Source organism: Mobula hypostoma, chromosome 23 (genome assembly GCF_963921235.1).
Source record: "Mobula hypostoma chromosome 23, sMobHyp1.1, whole genome shotgun sequence".
NCBI lineage: Eukaryota > Metazoa > Chordata > Chondrichthyes > Myliobatiformes > Myliobatidae > Mobula > Mobula hypostoma.
In genome coordinates, this window is record NC_086119.1 from 27498548 (window position 1) to 27522958 (window position 24411).

At 41.9% G+C, this 24411-nt stretch overlaps 1 protein-coding gene across 9 annotated transcripts in view; it reads right to left on the reverse strand.

Annotated features, from left to right (window-relative positions):
- The window catches only part of LOC134336931 (membrane-associated phosphatidylinositol transfer protein 3-like), a 661054-nt gene that overhangs the window by 129857 nt on the left and 506786 nt on the right, over positions 1 to 24411 (reverse strand). For all 9 annotated transcript variants that reach the window (XM_063031601.1, XM_063031602.1, XM_063031598.1 and 6 more), the window contains one exon: positions 14172 to 14361. In XM_063031601.1, the coding sequence (XP_062887671.1) occupies positions 14172 to 14361 (190 nt within the window). The remainder of the gene's footprint in view (positions 1 to 14171; positions 14362 to 24411) is intronic.

Below are 24411 nucleotides of genomic sequence, written 5' to 3' on the forward strand. Positions count from 1 at the left end.
GGGAGAGACAAACACAACAGGGACTCCAGTGTAATTAGCACTCCCCATATCCTTAAACCTCACGATGCGGGAGGCCAAAAATTGATTCTATCCATTGCACTATCACTCTTCCATGTACCAATAGGCACAGTGGGAACGCCAAACATAATAGCTGTTTTCAGTCTATACAATTACCATTCTCCACATCAGACTGCTTACACAGGGATATCCAAATGTAATAACAATTTCTTCCTCTCTCTGAATTATCACACTCCATGAACATCTCCCCATAGAAAATGAGCCAGATGAAATAACAGTGCTCTCTCTCATTCTCCCCACCGTTGTCCCTTTAAACACCTCTGTCAAGTCCCCCCTCAACCTTCTATGGAAGCTTCTACACTTCTACAGCTGTACATTCCATTCCTCTTCTGAAATTTCATTCTATCAAAGAAACCAAATTTACAGTTGTTAACAGGCAGAGACAAATTTCTAACACAAGACAGCTTATATGGACTTGCCAGAAGAGAGATAAGAGCACTACAGAGGGCTGATCTTCAAGCAAGCTGCTTGGCAAATATTCAAACCGGAAACTGGCCAGATTAATGAGGTCAGGTGTAATATTTGGTGCCCTTTGGGATTCTCCATTCACATGCAGAGATTATTCCCTGCACTGACATACTGTAGTTCTTAGCAAAATTAATATTCGCCCTAATGACTGTCTATCAGAGATGGCACAGCCATTAGCCACCATTGGTTAATAACAGAGTGCTCAGTAAGTGGTAGCTTGTGGTGTTAGAAATGTGCCACGGAAGTGGAACAATCTCCAGTTCACCAGCTTTGCTTTTGAAGGAAGCACTGAGAGGCAAGGTGCTGTAACAACTAGCACTTTACTTTGACAATACACAGTAAAACTTGAGTTTTAGCAGTGAAAGTGATATAGTAATTAACTTACTGATTAGCATTCAGAGGCTTGCTCATTCATTTGCGACGCAGGGCTACAGACTGAGTAGCTACTTTATTAGGTCACTCCTGTACCTATAGCAGTGGCCACTGGGTGTACGTTCATGGTCTTAGAACATAGAACATAGAATAGTACAGCACAGTACAGACCCTTCGGCCCACAATGTTGTGCCGACCCTCAAACCCTGCCTCCCATATAAGCCCCCACCTTAGATTCCTCCATATACCTGTCTAGTAGTCTCTTAAACTTCACTAGTGTATCTGCCTCCACCACTGACTCAGGCAGTGCATTCCACGCACCAACCACTCTCTGAGTAAAAAACCTTCCTCTAATATCCCCCTTGAACTTCCCACCCCTTACCTTAAAGCCATGTCCTCTTGTATTGAGCAGTGGTGCCCTGGGGAAGAGGGCTGGTTATCCACTCTATCTATTTCTCTTATTATCTTGATACACCTCTATCATGTCTCCTCTCATCCTCCTTCTCTCCAAAGAGTAAAGCCCAAGCTCCCTTAATCTCTGATCATAATGCATACTTTCTAAACCAGGCAGCATCCTGGTAAATCTCCTCTGTACCCTTTCCAATGCTTCCACATCCTTCCTATAGTGAGGTGACCGGAAATGGACACAGTACTCCAAATGTGGCCTAACCAGAGTTTTATAGAGCTGCATCATTACATCGCGACTCTTAAACTCTATCCCTCGACTTATGAAAGCTAACATCCCATAAGCTTTCTTAACTATCCTATCCACCTGTGAGGCAATTTTCAGGGATCTATGGACATGTACCCCGAGATCCCTCTGCTCCTCCACACTACCAAGTATCCTGCCATTTACTTCGTACTCTGCCTTGGAGTTTGTCCTTTCAAAGTGTACTACCTCACACTTCTCCGCGTTGAACTCCATCTGCCACTTCTCAGCCCACTTCTGCATCCTATCAATGTCTCTCTGCAATCTTTGACAATCCTCTACACTATCTACAACACCACCAACCTTTGTGTCGTCTGCAAACTTGCCAACCCACCCTTCTACCCCCACATCCAGGTCGTTAATAAAAATCACGAAAAGTAAAGGTCCCAGAACAGATCCTTGTGGGACACCACTAGTCACAATCCTCCAATCTGAATGTACTCCCTCCACCACCACCCTCTGCCTTCTGCAGGCAAGCCAATTCTGAATCCACCTGGCCAAACTTCCCTGGATCCCATGCCTTCTGACTTTCTGAATAAGCCTATCGTGTGGAACCTTGTCAAATGCCTTACTAAAATCCATATAGATCACATCCACTGCACTACCCTCATCTATATGCCTGGTCACCTCCTCAAAGAATTCTATCAGGCTTGTTAGACACGATCTGCCCTTCACAAAGCCATGCTAACTGTCCCTGATCAGACCATGATTCTCTAAATGCCTATAGATCCTATCTCTAAGAATCTTTTCCAACAGCTTTCCCACTACAGACGTAAGGCTCACTGGTCTATAATTACCCGGACTATCCCTACTACCTTTTTTGAACAAGGGAACAACATTCGCCTCCCTCCAATCCTCCGGTACCATTCCCGTGGACAACAAGGACATAAAGATCCTAGCCAAAGGCTCAGCAATCTTTTCTCTCACCTCATGGAGCAGCCTGGGGAATATTCCGTCAGGCCCAGGGGACTTACCTGTCCTAATGTATTTTAACAACTCCAACACCTCCTCTCCCTTAATATCAACATGCTCCAGAACATCAACCTCACTCATATTGTCCTCACCATCATCAAGTTCCCTCTCATTGGTGAATACCGAAGAGAAGTATTCATTGAGGACCTCGCTCACTTCCACAGCCTCCAGGCACATCTTCCCACCTGTATCTCTAATCGGTCCTACCTTCACTCCTGTCATCCTTTTTTTCTTCACATAATTGAAGAATGCCTTGGAGTTTTCCTTTACCCTACTCGTCAAGGCCTTCTCATGCCCCCTTCTTGCTCTTCTCAGCCCCTTCTTAAGCTCCCTTCTTGCTTCCCTATATTCCTCAATAGACCCGTCTGATCCTTGCTTCCTAAACCTCATGTATGCTGCCTTCTTCCACCTGACTAGATTTTCCACCTCACTTGTCACCCATGGTTCCTTCACCCTACCATTCTTTATCTTCCTCACCGGGTCAAATTTATCCCTTACATCCCACAAGAGATCTCTAAACATCAACCACATGTCCATAGTACATTTCCCTGCAAAAACATCATCCCAATTCACACCCACAAGTTCTTGCCTTATAGCCTCATAATTTGCCTTTCCTCAATTAAAAATTTTCCTGTCCTCTTTGATTCTATCCTTTTCCATGATAATTATAAAGGCCAGGGAGCAGTGGTCACTGTCCCCCAGATGCTCACCCACTGAGAGATCTTCTCCTGCTGTAGCCCATTCACTTCAAGGTTCAGTGTGTCATGCATTCAGAGATGCTCTTCTGCACACCGCAGCTGTAACACGTAGTTTTTGAGTTACTCTGGCCTTCCTGTCAGCTTAAACTAGTCTGGTCATTCTCCACAGACCTCTCTCATTAACAAGGCATTTCTGCCACAGAACTGCCGCTCACTAGATTTTTTTTTGTTTTTCGCACCATTCTCTGTAAACTCTAGAGACAGCTGTGCATGAAAATCTCTGGAAATCGGCAGTTTTGGAGATACTCAAACCACCTTATCTGGCACTAACAATCATCCCACGGTCAACATCACTTAAATGACATTTCTTCCCTATTGTGATGCTTGGTCTGAACCTCTTGACCATGTCTGCATGCTTTTATGCTTTGAGTTGCTGCCCCATGATTGGCTGATTAGATAGCTGTATTAATGAGCAGGTGTACAGGTGTACCTAATAAAGTGGCCACTGAGTTTATGTATGGCTCCCACCACAATAGCTGAAAATTTTAAGTAGCTAAATCAATCATGAAATAAGGGATTGTTGTTACAACTCATGGTTCACTATGGTCCTTCAGGGATGGAAAACCATCACACTTATATGTGACTCCAGAGCCAATAACATTTTTAATTCCTAACTACCTCTTGGGATGGAAATTGCCAGCAGTATCCATGTCCAATGAGTAAATAAAAACAGGTTTAACCTTGTAAATTACACACAACATGACTCCTTACAATTAAGCATTTAAGGCATCCGTTAGTCTTGCGAGACCATGGATCTGCGCCTGGAAAGTCTTCATTCTCCAGGGCACAGGCCTGGGCAAGGTTGTATGGAAGACAGGTAGTTGCCCATGCTGCAAGTTTCCCCTCTCCATGACACCAATGTTGTCCAAGGGAAGGGCATTAGGACCCATACAGCTTGGCACCAGTGTCGTCGCAGAGCAATGTGTGATTAAGTGCCTTGCTCAAGGTCACAACACGTTGCCTCGGCTGGGGCTCAAACTCATGACCTTCAGGTCACTAGTCCAATGCCTTAACCACTTGGCCACGTGCCCACATTACAATGAAACAAATAAATGTGTTATGCAGTTGTTCTACTGCAAATTTTAAATGATTAGTGAACAACTCCAGTGGAGATAGCTGACAAGAGTAAACTTGTATAAATAAATTCTGCAATCACTCACTCACTCCACTACTTCAGGAGTGATTTTCCTTCAGGCCTGTCCCAATCTAAACATGCAGCCCGCCTATCTGATCTGAAGAACATACCTAACATCAGCTTTAGACCAAAGGTGGTCACAGTATTGTTCTCTTCTAATCTTAGTCCAAAGCATTTGCTACACAGTGGAGCTCTCTGTTCACTCAGGACATAGCTGTATAACATGGTTGGCCCTGTGGACTTAGGCTGTCAAAAGAAAATGTTTACTAGTTAACCCAGCCATAGATCATTAAAATTACACTGGAAATTTACCCACGCCACCTCATTCCTTTCTTATGGTCTTCAGTTTTAACTGCTCTGGTAGCAAAGGTCTGAAAATACCATCTGCATACTTGTTATTTCCAGCATAAGGGAAACATCAACTTCTTTGACTCGGCTTTTCGCTCCTACACCTCTAACCATATGGTTCAAATGCAATTTCCTCAAGCATCAAGGACTATTCCTCCTGATGTCAGCAACAGAAACCGGGATGGGTAGCTGACAGGAAACTGGGATTGAAACCAGGGAATTATAAATCACCTCAGCATCACACTGCCAAATTCACCTCTCTCAGCTCCTCTCTCTATTTGATTCCTCATCCATGTTAAAACCAAGGTAGTTCCTTCTATTTATGCATAAAAGCTGTTCATCAAAGTCAAAGTAAATTTATTGTCAAGGTGTGTATACTGTACTACCTTGAGATTCATTTTCTTGAAGGCATTTACAGGAAAATAAAGAAATAAAGTAGAATTTATGAACAACGAAGACTTTGTCCGTAGTTCTTTGTAATCATGTACATCGGTGACAGTGACTAAGCAGCAAATAGATATACATATGTATCAGACTGGAAGATCTTTAGAGGTGTCAAAGATTGCCAGGGAAAATAACACGTAATCAACAACCATCATGTGAAATTACAGGATTATGTTAATCATATATGAATTTTTTTAATGCTAAGGATCCAGTGAAACTAAGAGTATAATCCATGGATTCATGCCTAACAATTAAACTAGGTGTTACATGGGGACAGAGTTCCATTGCTCCTCAGCAACCTCTGAAACAGAGAGGGGGAAATCACAATGCCTGATTATTCCCGGCTGGTCAAAGGAGTGCGAACAACCTGCCAATTCACTGCAGTTTACTGACTGGAATACTTATAATGCTTAGCCAGCGCTAGCCATGCTACTTCGCTAGGGGCCTGACCAGTGAAGGCACCTGCTTAGAGGGGACGTGCACTGAACGTCAAGTTTATTCTGGATGAAGCTGATCTACGAAACTAGGATGAATGGGAGTCACTGGGACGGAGAAGCAGTCCCAGTGACTCAAGTTGAAGGAACTAGTCTCGGACGGGAGGGAAGAACTTATTGGTTGCTCAGTGTTGGATCTGGTGATATTGATCGAGTTTTGTAATTTGTTGTCACTGCTTGTGTTGTTCTGCTAAACTTTGCATGCATGCTGTGTTGGAACTTGAACCTATGGGCTGCCCCCAACACAAAGAGACTCACTTGGTTGATGATACAAAGGCATATTTCACTGTATGTTTCGATTTAGCAATGTACATGTGACAAATAAAATTAATCTTTATCTTTATTCAACTGTGGCATTCACATCAACCATTCACTGACCACTTCTCTCACAGGGCATGACAAGGGCCAAATTGAAGCAAACCCAAATTAACAGAGATGATACAGGCACGAATCACTGCCTGGACATCTACTGTCAAAGCCCTGGCCAGTAACTGGGCTGAAAGCATAGAGGAGTATATGAGCCTTTCACATAACCTGCCAGCTCAAACAGATTTGCTCCTCATTCTACACCATCTTCTAATGTATTCAATCCCTCTTAAAACAAACTGTCGCTGAAAATTGAAGCTATACATGGCAGAAGAAGACAGTTCATGTAAAAGAATTTAATATTCATGACCACCAGTTCAACTTGATTAACTGTGTGCAGTTAGGGAGATAACACTAAGCTGGTGAGACACTAAGGCATATGAAAGGGATATGATATGATACGGATAACACAGGATCAGCCATCTCAATCAGTGATGATGTCATTCTTGGTGATGGACTCTGAATGCCTCCGATCCACTGCTAGGCAATGCCATTCTGAGCAGGGTTCAGGATGGAGGAAGACTGATTCTTGAGCTGGCGGTGGACAGTAAGTGGTAACCAGCCACTTGTAAAGATCAAACAGTTGTTTTTGAATAAGTTAAGCTTTGAACCAATATTCTTTGTTTAGCTTTGGTTGTAAAAGTGAGCCAGTCTTCAGTTTTCAATGTAAATGGACGCAGCAATCATTTTGAACTTGAAAGGGCAGCTTTGCAAAAAGACATACTGTCTATATAACACAGGATGCTAGCTCACAGCACTTGGAATGTGCTATATAAGATGATGCATTGTTTAATTTGGCTTGTTTCAAAACAGACATCTCTGGCTAAGTTGTTTAGTTCAAGGAAGCTTGCAGACCGGATGGAGACAATCACTTAACATATCAAATGGCTGATCTGTTAATAGATGGGAAGTTTGTATACTAAATCAGCTTCACAGTATTAATCATGGCCAGCTGGGAACTATGTCTCCAAGAAGATTTTACATCATTTGCATTAGAAGATATCTGAAAACTATATCTCAGGTGTGTGAAGTCACCAAAGTGGTAGAGAAATAGTATAAACATTGACAGCAGTTCAAGTTTTTTAGGAATAGTCCAAGAACATCATGAAGAATGATAGAAACATGGGCTGAACTAGAACCCATTCCTGTGATTTCGATTTCTGCGATGGATGTTTGGTTCATTTACGGCTCCTGGGCATGTCTGTTTAGCTTATAGGAATCGTACCTGTGTTTTGGCAATCCAATGTGCTTTAGAAAGAGTTCATAAATTGGAAATGTCTTTTAGAAGATAGAAATCCTCTGAGAGTTTTATATGTATTTTAAGAATGTTGTTAGAATCACGTTTCACTGAAAACAAATTAACTGTGTTTAAATTAGTATCTTCTCCTTGGTGGGGGAGGGGAACCCACTGCTCAGAAAGGGGGTACTGGCAACAAGAACTCAACTTGGAGAGCAAAGAGGGAAGTGAACTAGTCTTTGAACTCTGGGAAGTAATAGTATAATCACACACCTCCCCCTCCTCCCCGCCCCTTAGTGAAGGTAGCCATAGCTATCTATATCAGATAGGGCTTAAGGTCTTATTTGAGTTTAGAACATTGCAGTCAGCAAACCCAATGCCATCACATGACAATGGACTATTGCATTGCCCCTTCTGGTAAATCCCTGCTGGTGGTGACAAGAGATGTATCACACACAAAATGCTGGAGGAACTTGGCAGGTCAGGCAGCATGTATGGAGAGGAATAAAGAGTCAATGTTTTGGGCTGAGATCCTTCATCAGGCCTTAGTCAGAAACATCTGTTTATTCCTCTCCATAGATGCTGCCCGATCTGCTGAGTTCCTACAGGATTTTTTGTGTGTTACTCCAGATTTCCAGCAATGTAGCTCTCTTGTGTTTGTGACTTGAGATGTATTGAGGAACCATAACAGAGGAGTCTAGGCCTTTAGCTGAAATACCCCATCCCCAGCTTTTGCTCGACTGATTTTTATTGCTCCATGTTATAAAGCAAAGCTTGCCTCATTGAGCTAGATTGAGTTCTAGATAATTGACTTTCTCAAAATTTTCAAGTTTCTCCTTTGGGATAGTTAAAAAGAAAACAAAAGGAAACTTGGACCTGTGTGTTTAAAAAAAACTGGCTCTTAGCAAACACAGTAATGTTTAAACAAATGTTACTAAACTTCTCATGATTAGTTAATGGTTTATGTCTTCATTTCCCCATCATAAGCATCTGTACAGTAATTGCTGGAAGTAGCGTTGTATCACATATTGTGGTCAGCATTGATTTGAGCTCATTGAGATGAATACAGTGTGCAATAATTGAATTCTACACTCAAAAATCTGCGACTCTTAATGTACACACACATGTATACATGCATACACACAAACATATTAGCTATGCATGAGTCAACAGCCTATAGCTCCGAGGATATGTATGTGAGTTCCTAACTGCCTAGACTTTCAAGAATAAATCAGACTATTTTGTGTACACAGTGAGAAACAAGAAAATCAAAGGCTATTTTTATCTTTTTGAGATAAGTGATCAATCTTATCTCCAGTCAGAGTAAATCACTTCAGTCTTGATTCACTCTACAATCTCTTCCTGTCTTTTAATCCACCAGAGAGAGAAAATAACTAATCCTACATCTATCTTTAATAAGCTATCCCAAAAACAGAATGTTACCACTACTTATAACAGAATTGTGTGAACCCACAATATTTGTGGAGATTAGAAGCAGTGTCATTATAAATTTCCTCTGGAATTATGATCAGGAAATGTTAAACTAATGTTAAGATTGTATTAACCTTTACGGGCAGTTTAAGCTATCCTTTGATGGGCATTTAAACTAAGTAATTTCCTGTTGCATCCTTACAGTTTTAAAAAAGGAAACATTTATCAATGAATGAACAACTTAAGACCATACATCTGAAAATAATTTTTAAAAATATAATGCAGAACACTCTAGCCAGACCAGTGACACAGACACATTTAGACTCAGGGTAATACAATGTATACTCAAACACAGTGGCTTTTACTCATTAAATTGGCCAGGTCTCTCATCCCAGAAATCCATGACGAAACAGTATTTTCTAAAAAAAAAACTTATGTAGCTGACTAATCTCCTAAAGAAGTCCTTCAATCATTTCTGTCCTTCATTTAGAGAAGCAAATAAGATGATTTGAGTTCCAGGACACAATTTTCTTACTTACCCCACAATAGTATACACTTCAACATCAGCATATAATTAATCCCTGGAGAAGAACTTTTCATGATGCTGATAAAATGGTTTCCCTGATCAAAATAACTAATCTGTGAATTTGATGATGTACTCATTAAATTGAACAATGCAAGGGGTTATAAAGAATAGATCACACACAGATAATACCATCAAGAATATCAGGGGACGGAAATGAGTGTAGTTGCTATCACTAAGGAGGAGGTGTTTGGGTAGCTGAAAGATCTGAAAGTAGTTCAGTCATAGGGACCAGATGGACTACTCCCCAGGGTTCTGAAAGAGGAAGCTGAGAGACTGTGGAGGCATTAGCAATGATTTTTCAAGAATCACTAGCCAATTAACCTGACTTCAGTGGTTGGGAAGAGGCTGGAGTCTATTATTAAGGATGCAGCTTTGGGGTACTTGGAGGCAGGACATAAAATAGGCCAAAGTCAACATGGTTTCCTGAAGGGGATATCTTGCCGACAAATCTGTTGAAATTCTTTAAGGAGATATCAGGCAGGATAGACAACAGAGAGCTAGTGGATATTGTTTACTTAGATTTTCAGAGGCGTTTGAAAAGGTGCCATCCACAAAGCTGCTTAACGAGCTAAGAGTACATGGTATTACAAGAAAGGTACTAGCATGGATAGAAGATTGGCTGACTGGCAGGAGGCAAACAGTGGGAATAAAGGGGGCCTTTTCTGGATGGCTGCCATGACTAGTGGTGTTCCAACAGGCTCACTGTTGGGATCACTTCTTCTCACAATCTATGTAAATGATTTCAAAGAAGGAATTGATGGCTTTGCGGCTAAGTTTGCAGACAATACAAAGATAGGTAGAGGGGTAAGTAGTTCTGAGGAAGCTGAGAATCTGCAGAGGGACTTAGACAGATTGGGAGAATAGGTAACAAAGTGGCAGATGGAATATAGTGGTAGGAAAGTGTATGGTCATGCAGTTTGACAGAAGGAACAAAGGCAGAGACTATTTTCTAAATGAGGAGAATATTCAAAAATCAGAGATGCAAAGGAACTTGGGAGTTCTCCTACAGGATTCACAAAATGTTAACTTGCAGGTTGAGTCAGTAGTAAAGAAGGCAAATACTATGTTAGCATTCATTTCAAGAGGAATAGAATATAAAAACAAGGATGTTTTATCAAGGTTGCTGAAGCTTTATAAGACATTTTTCAGACCCCACATGGAGTATTGTGAGCAGTTTTGGGCCCCTAAACTAAGAAAAGGTGTGCTGGAATTGGAAGGAGTCCAGAGGAAGTTCACATAAATGATTCCAGGAATGAAAGGATTGAGGAATGAAAGAATGAGGAGCATTTGTTGGCTCTGGGCCTGTACTTGCTGGAGCTTAGAAGAATCTGGGTGGGGGGGGGAGGGGAAGGTGGGAGGGGAAATCCAATTGAAATCTATCAGATATTGAAGGGCCTAGATAGAATGGATGTGGAAAGGCTGCTTCCTATAGTGGGGGAGTCGAGGACCAGAGGGCACAGCCTCAGAACAAAGGGATATCCATTTTTAACAGTGATGAGGAGGAATTTCTTTAGCCAGAGGGAGTGAATTTGTGGAATTCATTGCCACAGATGGCTGTGGAGGCCAAACCATTGGTATATTTAAAGTGGAGATTGATAGGTTCTTGATTAGTCAGGGTGTCAAAGGTAATGGGGAGAAGGCAGGAGAATGGGGATGAGAGGGATAATAAATGAACTATGATGGACAGGTGCAGCAGGTTTGCTGGATCGTATGGCCTAATTCTGTTTCTATGTCTTATGGTCTTTTGATCTAATTGGGAGGATTTACATAAATCAGTTGTAATGAGTGTACTCTTTAATTGGAGAAAGGGTTGCATGAGGGTGGGACAAGTTTGAAGCATCTTGCAAGGAAATTTCTGATGGAATTTATCACCTGTATAGACGGGAACAGACTCATTCATCTGATCACCTGAGTGAGAGGCATTCAGAATCAGAGATAGACACAGGTCCTCTTGATCTGAAATTACAGTTGTGGCTAAGGGTTAAAGCTGTGTAAGCTCATAATAGCATACAGGACTTCAATGTATATTGTGTTCCACTACTGCATATCGCAATTTATCTTTTCAGGTTCTTGTAATATATAAAGTTTTATTATTTTACTGATTATATTAGTCTTTACTTAATTTTAATAAACCTTAGAAGTGCCCCAGGTTGAGTTGGTTAGTCTTACCTCACCTGGAGTAGTTCAGTCTCCATTCAGAGAGTATGTGTAACAACTAATTATCTAACCTGCAACCATCCATCCCTGTGATACTGCAATGACATGTGGAAAGCATTATGGCATCATCTACTGTAAACCATATTTCTCCTCACTTTCCTAATTCTGATGGATTTGTTTTTGGCCTGGAACTTTAGATCAGCTTTCCTTTCCATAAGTGTTGTCTGACATGCTGGGTGTTCCAGCATTTTCTGCCTTTACCTTTCATCATCATCATTATGTGTCGTGTTGCATGGCGTGGGCGATCATGGTCTTCCCATGACAATGATTGTTCTTGGAAAACTTTTCAACAGAGTGGTTTCCATTACCTTCTTCAGGGCACTGCCTTTACCAGATGGGTGACCACAGCCATCAATACTCTTCAGAGATTGTCTGCCAGGTGTCTGTAATCATGTAACCAGGACTTGTGATGTGCACCAGCTGATCATGCGACAACCCACCACCTGGTCCCATGCTTCATGTGATCCTGATTGGGGTGGGAGGGGTGTTCAGCAGGTGTTGCACCTCGCCCAAGGGTGACCAGCAGGTTAGTGGTGAGAAGGAGCGTCTTACACCTCCTTTGTTGGAGACGTATCTCCACCCCACCACCTAGCTTTTATCTTTGGACCAAATAATAGGTAGCCATGTAAATGTGAGATTACAAACTGCAATTCCCTATCACATATTCAGGCAAAATGTCAACTGAAAGGAAAAAAATGACTATTTTCCATCATTAACCACTCATGCTTAATGGAAAAAAATGGGAGCCAAGAACACTAATGGTGATGAAGAACCCAAAAGTTGATATTAAGATGAGATCAGCATCCCATTGCCCTTAAGTATTGAAGAAGAAGAAGGATAGCCCTTAACTCAACAGTGGAGTTATCGGGGCATCATCTTTTGACAGTGTTTCCGTAGCAAACTATTCTTGTTCTACGAGGCCGATTTGCTAGCTCAACGCTCAACCCGACTTGGATTCAAACTCGGGAACCTTCACTCCAGAGTCCAGCGCTAATATTATTGCGCCACCAAGCAGTGTCCTTGAGTATGGTCTATGGAAACTGCAGCCCTCCATGGGCAATCCATGAGTCTAAACAAGGCTACTTCTGAAAGGGAATCACCGTGAAGATAACAGCAGGTTCCTCCACTCTCAGGTGCTGATAAGGATCTTTATGATCCAGGATGGAAAAAGCTTAGCTCTACATCCATCTGTTGGCAAGCTGCAGGGCCCAAATCATCCAATGCATGGTCAGAAATACATCTTCATGTAGCAGAATGACCTTGACAACATTGCAATGGACAGACATTTGAGGTTTGCCAGAAATACAAAAGAGTACTCACTGTAGTACTCTTGACACTATCCAACTTCAATAGTTATGTAGCTCAGAAAATACAGGGATAGAAGAAAGAAAGTATTAATTGCAATCAAATGGGTTGTACAAGTACAATCTATCTCAATCAGGTTTCTTCAAATGTTGTCAAATTCTGTTCTTCCACCTTGTGTTCACATTCGCTACCCAGTACACAAATTTAAATGCATTCCTAGAATGTCTTATTGTGTTCAGGTAAGTGTAGTATGCTGAGAATGTTAATTCCAGTCACCACATCTGGCTGCCGCAGGAACAGACATTTCCTTCTGCAGTTGATTCACTCTTTTGCCTGGCAATATTCTGCAGCTACAGCTACCCACTTCTCGCAGCGGCTAATCATACCAGGAAGAAATAATTCTGGTCACTTGAAGGCGAAGAATGTACCGTGGAGAGGATTCTGACTGGTTGCATCACTAGCTGGTATAGAGGCACCAACGTGCAGGATCAGAAAAAGCTGCTGAAGATTGTAAACTCAGCCAGCTTCATCAAGGGGACTAGCCTTCCCATTATCGAGGACATCTTTAACAGGCGGGACCTCAAGATGGCAGCATCCATCATTAAGGACCCTCAGCACCAAGAACATGCCCACTTCTCATTGCTACCATCAGGGATGAGGTACAGGAACCTGAAGAGACATCCTCAATATTTTAGGAATAGTTTCTTCCCCAGATTACTGAACAGTCCACAAACCAATGAATACGACCTCACTTTTTGCACTACTTATTTAATTAATTATATTTCTTATTGTAACATCAAATGTTCAAAGATTCATTTACTATCAAAATATAAACTCTGAAATTCTTCTTCTCCAGACAGCAATGAAACCAAGAAAGAAAAATGGCAAGCAACACACATCAAAGTTGCTGGGGAGCGCAGCAGGCCAGGCAGCATCTCTAGGAGGAGGTACAGTCGACGTTTCACGCCAAGACCCTGACGAAGCAACTTTGATGTGTCCTGCTTGAGTTTCCAGCATCTGCAGAATTCCTCGTGTTTGCGAAAGAAAAATGGCAGCACAGTCTTTGACATCCAAACCCCCCACAGCACAGCCTTCGACACCCAAACACAAAAAATGAGAAAGATTGGGCAAAAAACACAGAATATAAAAAAACTGTAAGACTGAAATAAATTTACAACCCATTCATGTCACTTACTGGTTTAACACAGAATCCTCTGCATTTCTCAAATGCTTTCAGGATCTAAAACTAACCTGGCCATTGAATCCAATCCCATCTTCAGATTTCAGAAACTCATTGTAGATCTGGTTTGTTCGGTTGATCACTGTTGCAACTGCATCCTGATACTGAGGTGAAGAGATTGCAAGCAGGGGCAATGCGGCCAGTGGAACATGATCCTCATTGCTGCTCAGACAACCTTCATCATAGCTGCATGGATTTAAACTAGACAGGAAAAAAAGAAACTGAAGTTCAGGAAGGCAACTGCAATGAAATGTTGTACCAACCTTTTTATCTCAGATTGGGCTGCTTAGAAAAAGCTATTCAAAACATGTTTCCCCAACCAGCATCACATTTCTGCATTCATATTTCCTGTCTTATTTAAGAAATACATATGCTTATTTAAAAATTATCCACTGGCATATTACCTAAGTTAGATACCATTTGTAAGCTGACTTCCACCAGGGTAATTGTTTTAAAAATGTGTTATCTGTTAATATTTTTGAATGTGCCTGTTAAAAGAAGGTAAAAATACATTACAGAAATGCTGAAGAAAAACCATTGAATGTAGGTGGTAGTCATCAAAGCAGCTGCTGGCTGAATGTCCCAGATGATTTATTAGTTAAATCCTTGAATTATCTTTAGTTTGTTTCAAAACACTTCCATTGATCTCTGTGTTCAAAGGCACTGCACTGAAATAATGCTGGCAGCAGTAGAAGAGAAATGCACAATTATATCCTGCATTTGTAACACAAGGGAGTGGAACTCAAGCAGTTTATAAAAAAACATCACTTATCAGTGTGCATCTAAATTAAAATATCTGACTGCACAGTTAAGTCTTCTGAATCAGTTAAACAAAATAAAGAAGAATGGTGATAGACTGCTCACATTTCATTAAACAGGTGCTTAAACCATAAATGATGAGATGAACCAAATTAGATTCACCCCGGTACCTGGATTTACCTGGGCTAGATGAGCTGACTCTGGGAAATGGGCAGCAAGGTGTAAGTGGTGACCAGACCTGAGCCTCAAAAGCCCTCAACCAGCTGAGCCTCACCTCCATATAATAGAACATAGAACAAGAACAAGCCCTACAGCACAACAGATCACTGTCTAGAGGCCCCTTCAATTTAGTTTTTGTATCTGCTTCTACCATCTCCCATGCAGCACACTCCAGGCACCAACTATTCACTGTAAAAAAAACTGTAGCTTACATATTTTCTTTAAAGCTTCCTCCTCTCACCTTAAATCTATACCTTCTTGTATTTGACATTTTCACCCTGAGGTAAAGACTAATTACCTAAATTACCTATACCTCTCGCAATTTGACATACTCCTATCTGATTGCCCCTCAACTTTCAACACCTCGCAGTAAACAATCTAAGTATCTTCATCTCGGATTTCCAGCATCTGCAGATTTTCTCTTGTAAGCATCTTCATCCTTTCCTTATAGTTAATACATTCAAATGCAGGCAAGAACCATCTCGAAAGCTTCCATATCCTTCCTGTAGAGTGGTGACCAGAGCTACACACAAAACTCTAAGTGTGGCCTCATTAAAGTTTTATACAACATGACTTGCCAACTTTTATACTCAATGCCTTGAATGATGAAGGCCAGCATGCAGAGACTCGACTGTCACAAAGGCACGAATGGCTACGAGATGTTTCAAAACGGACAGGGAGGGCAGTAAGAGAGCTGAGGGAGTGGCATTGCTGATCATAGGTAAAATCATAGCTGCATGAAGGGAAGACATATTGTCTACGAAGACAGATACAGGAAGAGAGCACCCACTCTCTTGTGAAAAAGGTCTAGATGAGGAGAAATTTGTTAGGATTCCTGGCACAACAGGTACATATGCTGACTAGAGGAGAGGCCACATTGGATCTAGTACTAGGCAATGAACCTGGTCAGATGACAGACCTCTCGGTGGGTCAGGAACTTGGAAACAGTGACTACAACTCCCTGATCTTTACCATGGGCTTGTACAGGGATAGGGATAGATGCTATGGGAGAGTATTTAATTGAAGGGGGGCAAATTATGGTGCTACTAGGCAGGAATTTGGAATCTATATAGATGTGAATCTAATGAGAATCACTCAATTAATTCTTGACTTGCAGCAATCCTGCCCAAGCAGGGACTTCCTTGCCAGAGAACAGTTACACACCAGTAGTTCCCTTCAGAACACAACCAAAACAATTCCCCCAAATTAGCAGTGAGCCAGATGTTAGATCAGGTCTGAGCTACCATCGATGAACTCTCAGTAATGAATAATTAATTATTTCAACCCTGCCCCCCTCTCCCTACACTCACTACGTGGTCTCCACCTACTTCGCTAAGGAAGCTACACTGCCAATTACTCCTCAGAACTCTTCACTCTTCATTGCCGACTGTGGCAACCTGCATGCTCTATGGGTTAACACCAGCATGTATACTGTACCTCTTGCTCACACAGCAGGAGAGCTACCCAAATGTCTGGCTCATTGTGTCATTGCCGAGTGGGCTTCCACAGATTCCAGTCTTTTATATTGATGCCTAAGGCTATTTTTCAGCCATGTAAAGGATTATTTCAACAATACTACAACCCTGCAATGAAGCAAAAGATAAAATATGCTACTTGTCCAGGTTTCAATATTTCTTTGACTGATCATCAGTTTTGGTCATTGAGGCTTAATTGATGTGTACTCAGGGAGTGTGCACACCAACTCACTGACATCGTCACAAACACCTTCCACACTTCACTCATCCCGGCTGCTGTCCCCACATGCTTCAAATCAGCCACCATCACCCCTGTACCAAAGAAAACTTCACCTTCAGAACTAAATGACTACCGTCCAGTGGAACTGACGCCAATCATCATGAAGTGCTTTGAACGGCTGATAATGGCACATCTCAAAAACTCCATTCCAACCACATTGGACACTCAACAATATGTTAACTGACAGAACCACCCTACGACAAATGTTACAGTATCTGTCATGCACCTGGCCCTGACACACCTAGAAAACAAGGATACTTACGTCGGAATGCTGTTTCTGGATTTCAGTTTGGCATTCGTCGCACTACTGTCCCACAGATCTTGATGAACAAATTCCTCTCCTTGGACTAAATACAAGGAGACTTGTACAAGGGGGTGTTGGACTTCTGAACCAACAGTCCTCAGACAGTCAGCATACACAATTGTTTCTCCCTCCCTATCATTCTTAACATGGGTACCCAACGCCCCCAGGGTTCTACACTGAGCCCATTGCTGTATACTCTGCTCACACCTGACTGCACGGCCAAACATCCAGGTAATCACATTGTCAAGTTCACCGATGATTCGACAGTGTTGGGGCTCATCACCAACAGTAATGAGATGGCCTACAGACAGGTAGTGGAAGAGCTCAAGGCCTGGTGCCAGGCAAATACCCTCTTCCTTAATGTCAACAAGACAAAGCAGATGATTATCAACTTCAAGCACATACTACTTTATATTAGTGACATAGCAGGGGAAACTGCAAGCAGTTTCAAATTCCTGGGTGTGCACACCTCACAAAACCTCTCATGGTCCCAGAACAGATCTTACACAGTCATGGGAGCTCACCATTGCCTCTGCTTTCTGAGGAGACTGAAGAAAGCTGAACTATGCACATCCATACTCACGTCATTCTTCAGATTTGCAGTAGAGAGCATCTTAACAAGCTGCATCACTGCGTGGTATGGAAACTGCACTGTGATGGACAGGAAAGTTCTACAATGGGTAGTCAAAACTTCCCAAAGCATCATCAGCACCAGCTTACCCACTATCAAGGACATATATACAGAAAGGTGCTAGAAAAGGGCTGTAGCATCATGGAGGATCCTACCCACCCTTCTCACACACTGTTTGTCCCAATCCTATCAGGGAGGAAGCTATGTAGCATTTACGCTAGGACTACCAGACTCAAAAACAGTGACTTTCCCCAACCAGTGAGGCTGATCAACACCTCCACACCTCCAACCACCACAACTTTATTATTTCCTGCCAACATCCTTATGTAGAGACTCTCCTGCCCCTAAGCGTCACTTTATGGACATACACTCAATCTATGCATATTAGCTATATTATGTGTTTATATTTATTGTGAATTTTTTTATTATTATCATGTTCTTTATCTTTTTTGTGCACTGCAGTGGATCTAGAGTAACAGTTATTTCATTCTCCTTGACACCTGTATAAAGGAAATTACATTAAACAATCTTGAATCTGAATAGTTCAATGAGTTTAAAAAAAATCATAATTTTCAGTCACTGTGGAACAGCTCCTAACTCAGGGCTGATCATGTGAAATCGATACGCATTATTCAGAACAGTTACAGCAGCACCGATATAGACCCTGGTGACGAAAGTACATATATCGTCATGTGCTATAGACTCGATCTACCTCGACACAGCTGGCAACTTTTTAACATGTGCTTTGCTACCCACTTGATGGAATATTGAGAAGGTGTCATGAAGCCTGCAGTGCTTTCACATTTTGCAGTACTTTCACGTTGTTATAAGGAAACAATATCTTGAGGATGTTGTTAATATTGATCAGTTGTGCTGGCAGTTCTATTTTTAAACCATCTTCCTGCTGTCACACCAAGCTCCTGAGTGCTGACATCAGCAGTGCTTTGATTCAGAATATATAAACATCATTAGAATTTGAGAAGTAGGCAACTGAAGAAAGAAATATTTTTTTTCTCCAAACTCTGTTGCAAATTAAAATTTCAACCAACTGACAGCTTCTTATAAATAGATGCTGCCATAAAAAAGGTTTCTGAGGTCCTGACAATAAATTGCTATTCTAAAAACATTTTTTTCCACTGCATTGGTTCACAATGTCAGCTTCTGAAGATAAACTGTGTAATTCTTTTGATTTTTATCTCCTGCAACAAATAAAGTGACCATTATGTGTATGTTTGTGATCTTCTGCTGCTGTAGCCCATCCACTTCAAGGTTCAAAGTGTTTGCTTTCAGAGATGCTCTCCTGAGCAGCACCGTTGTACTGTATGGGTATTCAAATTGCTATCGCTTTCCTGTCAGCTTGAACCAGTCAGGCCATTCTCCTCTGACCTCTCTCATCAACAAAACCCATTCTCTGTAAACTCTAGAGACTGCTGTGCGTGAAAACCCCAGGAGATCAGCAGTTTCTGAGATGCATCTGGCACCAACAATCATTCCATGATTAAAGTCACAAAGATCACATTTTTTTCCCCATTCTGATGTTTGGTCTGAACAACAACTGAACCTCTTGACCAACTCTGCATGCTTTTATGCATTGAGTCGCTGCCACATGATTAGCTGATGAGATATTTGAATTTACAAGGGGTACAGGTGTACCTAATAAAGTGGCTACTGAGTATCTATCAGCAGAAAAAAAGTACAAACAATTAGGCAGTGAATTGTAACTGCCTTACAGAAAGAACACTCAAAACTACTTCCTCTTTTGCATTTCTCATGCTTGTTACTTTGATAAATAATGTGGGAGGTGGAAAATGTAGACAGAAAGGGAGGAACTCCAAGAATTTGAACACTACTGAAACATTGAGTGGTGCCAAGGTGAGTTCACAGCACATGCACACTCTTGTGGTATGAGTCATCAGGCTTCAATGCAGCGATGGGTGTGCACTGAGCCCCTGCTGGGTGGCTACAAGATCAAAGTTCAAAGTAAATGTTATTATCAAACATAATATTTGTCACCACGTACAACCCTGAGATCATTTTCCTGTAGACATTCAGCAAATCTATGGAATAGTAACTATAAACAGGACCAATGTAAGATCAACCACAGTGCAGAAGAAAACAAACTGTGCAAATGCAAATATAAATATATAATGAGAAGATGCGATAACAAGACAAAGAGTTCTTAAAGTGAGATCATTGGTTGTGGGGACATCTCACTGGATGGGCAAGTGAGTGTCAGTATCCCCTTTCGTTCAAGAGCCTGATGGTGGTGGCTGCTCTTGAACCTGATGCTGTGAGCTTTGAGGCTCTTGTGTCTTCAACCTGATGGCACCAGTGAGAAAAGAGCATGGTGTGGGCATTCGGGACCCCTGATGCCAGATGCTGCTTTCCTATGGCAGTGTTTCATGGGGGGAGAGTTTAGGACAAGAGGGCACAGCCTCAGGATAGAGGACAGAGATGCGAAGAAACTTCTTTAGCCAAAGGGTGGTAAATTTGTGAAATTTGTTTGCACATCCAGCTGTGGAGGCCAGGTTGCCCTGTATTTAAGGCAGGGAATGATAGGTTCTTGATTGGACATGTCATCAAAGGTTAGGGGGAGAAGGCCGGGAACTGGGGTTGAGGAGGAGAAAAAAAAGCATCAGCCAAGACTGAATAACAGAGCAGATTCGATGAGCCAGATGGCCTAATTCTGCTCCTATGTCTTATGGTCTTATGTGCTCAATAGTAGGGAGGGCTTTACCATGATTTACTGGGCCGAATCCGCCACATTTTGTAGGATTTTCCATTCAAAGACATTGGTGTATCCATCCCAGGCCATAGTCAGAGAACACAAGGAGCCCTTTGGCCAAACTCATTCCTGCCAACCAAATTGTCTATCCAACAGAGCTAGGCCCATTTGCCTGCATTTGGCCCATTTCCCTCTGAGCTTTACCTACCCATGTCCTTATCCAAACATCTTCGAAATGCTGTAATTGAATTTGCTTCTGCCACTTCCAAATAGTAATCAGCATGTAACTCTGATATGATGCCAGTCTTGTCAGTTTGTAGCTTGCCTTTCCAGTTCATATCCTGCATTAACTTCATATGATTGTATGACACACTGATTCTGGAGATGGTAATGGACTTTAGGAAAAGTAAGCCTGCATTCCTTCCTGTTACTATTGATGATGAAGACATGGATATGGTGCGGACTTACAAGCACCTTGGGGTGCATCTATATGACAGACTTGAGTGGAGCACCAACACGGAGGCTGTGTACAAGGTCCAGTGTCGCCTCTACTTTCTTGGGAGACTGAGGTCCTTTGGAGTATGCAGGCCTCTCCTTCACATGTTCTACCAGTCCGTTGTTGCCAATACAATCTTCTATGCGGTGGTGTGCTGGGGCAATGGCATCAACACAGGTGATGGCAACAGATTCAATAAACTGATTAGAAAGGCTGGCTCTGTTATAAGAGTCAAACTGGCTACACTAGAGGCTACAGACCCCACAGAAAATTCTGGCAATTCTGGACAATATTTTTCACCCTCAGCATGCCACCTTGGCTAAACAGAGAAGCACTTTTAGTAATAGACAACTGCACTGCTCCAAAAAGCACTATATAACCATATAACCATTACAGCACGGAAACAGACCATCTCGGCCCTTCTAGTCCATGCCGAACTCTTACCCTATCCTATTCCCACCAACCTGCACTCAGCCCATAACCCTCCATTCCTTTCCTGTCCATATATCTATCCAATTTAACTTTAAACGACAACATAGAACCTGCCTCAACCACTTCTGCTGGAAGCTCATTCCACACAGCTACCACTCTCTGAGTAAAGAAGTTCCCCCTCATGTTACCCCTAAACTTTTGTCCTCTAATTCTCAACCCATATCCCCCTTGTTTCAATCTTCCCCACTCTCAATGGAAAAAGTCTAACCACGTCAACTCTCTCAATCCCCCTCATAATTTTAAATACCTCTATCAAGTCCCTCCTCAACCTTCTACGCTCCAAAGAATAAAGACCTAAATTGTTCAACCTTTCTCTGTAATTTAGGAGATGAAACCCAGGCAACATTTTAGTAAACCTCCTCTGTACTCTCTCAATTTTATTGATATCTTTCCTATAATTCGGTGACCAGAACTGTACACAATACTCCAGATTTGGCCTTACCAATGCCTTATACAAATTCAACATTACATCCCAATTCCAATACTCAATGCTCTGATTAATAAAGGCTAGCAAACCAAAAGCTTTCTTCACCACCCTATCCACATGAGATTCCACCTTCAGGGAACTATGCACCATTACTCCTCGATCCCGCTGTTCTAAAGCATTCTTTAATGCCCTACCAGTTACCATGTATGTCCTATTTTGATTAGTTCTACCAAAATGTAGCACCTCACATTTTTCAGCATTAAACTCCATCTGCCATCTTTCAGCTTACTCTTCTAATTGTCCTAAATCTCTCTGCAAGTTTTGAAAACCTACCTCATCATCCATAACACCACCTATCTTAGTATCATCTGCATACTTACTAATCCAATTTACCACCCCATCATCCAGATCACTAATATATATTACAAACAACATTGGACCCAGTACAGATCCCTGAGGCACACCGCTACACACCGTCCTCCAATCTGACACACAGTTATCCACCACGACTCTCTGGCATCTCCCATCCAGCCACTGTTGAATCCATTTTACTACTTCTATATTAATGCCTAACGACTGAACCTTTCTAACTAACCTTCCGTGTGGAACCTTGTCAAAGGCCTTACTGAAGTCCATATAGACAACATCCACCGTTTTACCCTCATCAACTTTCTTAGAAACCTCATCAAAAAAATTCAATAAGATTTGTCAAACATGACCTTCCACGCACAAATCCATGTTGACTGTTCCTAATCAGACCCTGTCTAACCAGAAAATTATATATACCATCTTTAAGAATACTTTCCATCAATTTACCCACCACTGACGTCAAACTCACAGGCCGATAATTGCCAGGTTTACTCTTAGAACCCTTTTAAACAATGGAACCACATGAGCAATACGCCAATCCTCCGGCACCATCCCCGTTTCTAATGACATTTGAAATATTTCTGTCAGAGCCCCTGCTATTTTTACACTAACTTCCCTCAAAGTCCTAGGGAATATCCTGTCCGGACCCGGAGACTTATCCACTTTTATATTCCTTAAAAGTGCCATTATATGAGGTCATTTTTACCCTCGGCCATTAGGCTCTATAATGAGTCAACCTATAGCTGGGGAAGTGATGATCGCCTCCTGTTAGACTGTTTGTGGTAACTTATTTTTTATTCTTTCTACTTCTCTTCTAATATTTATATTGGTGCACTTGTATTGTTACTGTGACATTGTCATTTCTTTTGAGATAAATAAGGTATCTATCTATAAAGAGCTATCTGACAGCTGATGAAGGGCTTTGTTACCACAGGCTTCTGCACAAGCAACTCACTCCCAGACATTGGTGGGCTTTCCTCTTTATCTCAGAATGATGATAAGCAGATGAATGCAGGGAGAGGAAGAGAATGAGATGGTAGGGGAGGGAGAAAGGAAGGTGGGGAATGAGGAAGGGGAGGAAGGAGAGAGAAAGGGAGGAGTGGAAAGGAGGACGAAGAAAGTGGGATCAAGTTTTAGAGGATCCTCATCAGAGACCACATCTGCCCATAGGTGCAGAGAAGCAACATGTTCAGTTGAACTGCAGCAAAGGACGATGGGCTAGGCATCTGCACTTCACTTCTTCCAGAAACCTACCAGCTACTGCAGGAACTGCAACCACATTCCAGGTGAGGTACAGTTTCACCACAACTATTGTCACCTCCAAACCTGCTAGAGGAACAGAGGGTGAAGTAGCATCAGATGCAGGGATTCAACCCAAAACGTTGACCATTCCTTTCTTCCCCCATGTACTGCTCAGTCCCCTGAAAGTCTCCAGCAGATTGTTTGTTGCTCCAGATTCCAGCACTGCAGTCTCTTGCGTCTCCACTGAATTTCAATTGCCTGGCTCCTGGAGATGCTACCAACATTTCGGAGTTTGTTGTTTGCACAAGAGAGATCACGAATATCCTCCATACAAAAAGGGCTGATCCAAGACCAACAGCCAGAAAAAAACAACACTCAAAAATGCTGGAGGAACTCAGCAAGTTATTCAGCATCTATGGAAGGGAAGAAAAAGCCGATGCTTCAGGTCTTGATGAGGATCTCAGCTGAAATGATGGCTGTTTATTCCTCTACATAGATGCTACCTGTCTTGCTGACTTCCTCCAGCATTTTGTATGTGTTGCTCAAGATTCCTAGCATTTGCAGAATCTCTTGTGGGCCAGAAAGAACAGATGGTTTTCAGAGATTGTGTGGTTTTCCTATGGCACTTGGTGCCATTTACTGCATGTGCATCAGGTTGTGGGTGAACTGCCTTGACTTCCAGAAAATCACTGCCACATGTTGTGTTGTTTTGAAGCAGCAGAACATTGTGATACATAATAATAAAAACTATAATCCATAATAGGTATATACTGATATACTGTATAAAAAAAAAGAAAATTAAATTAATTAAGTAGGGCAAACAGAGAGGAAA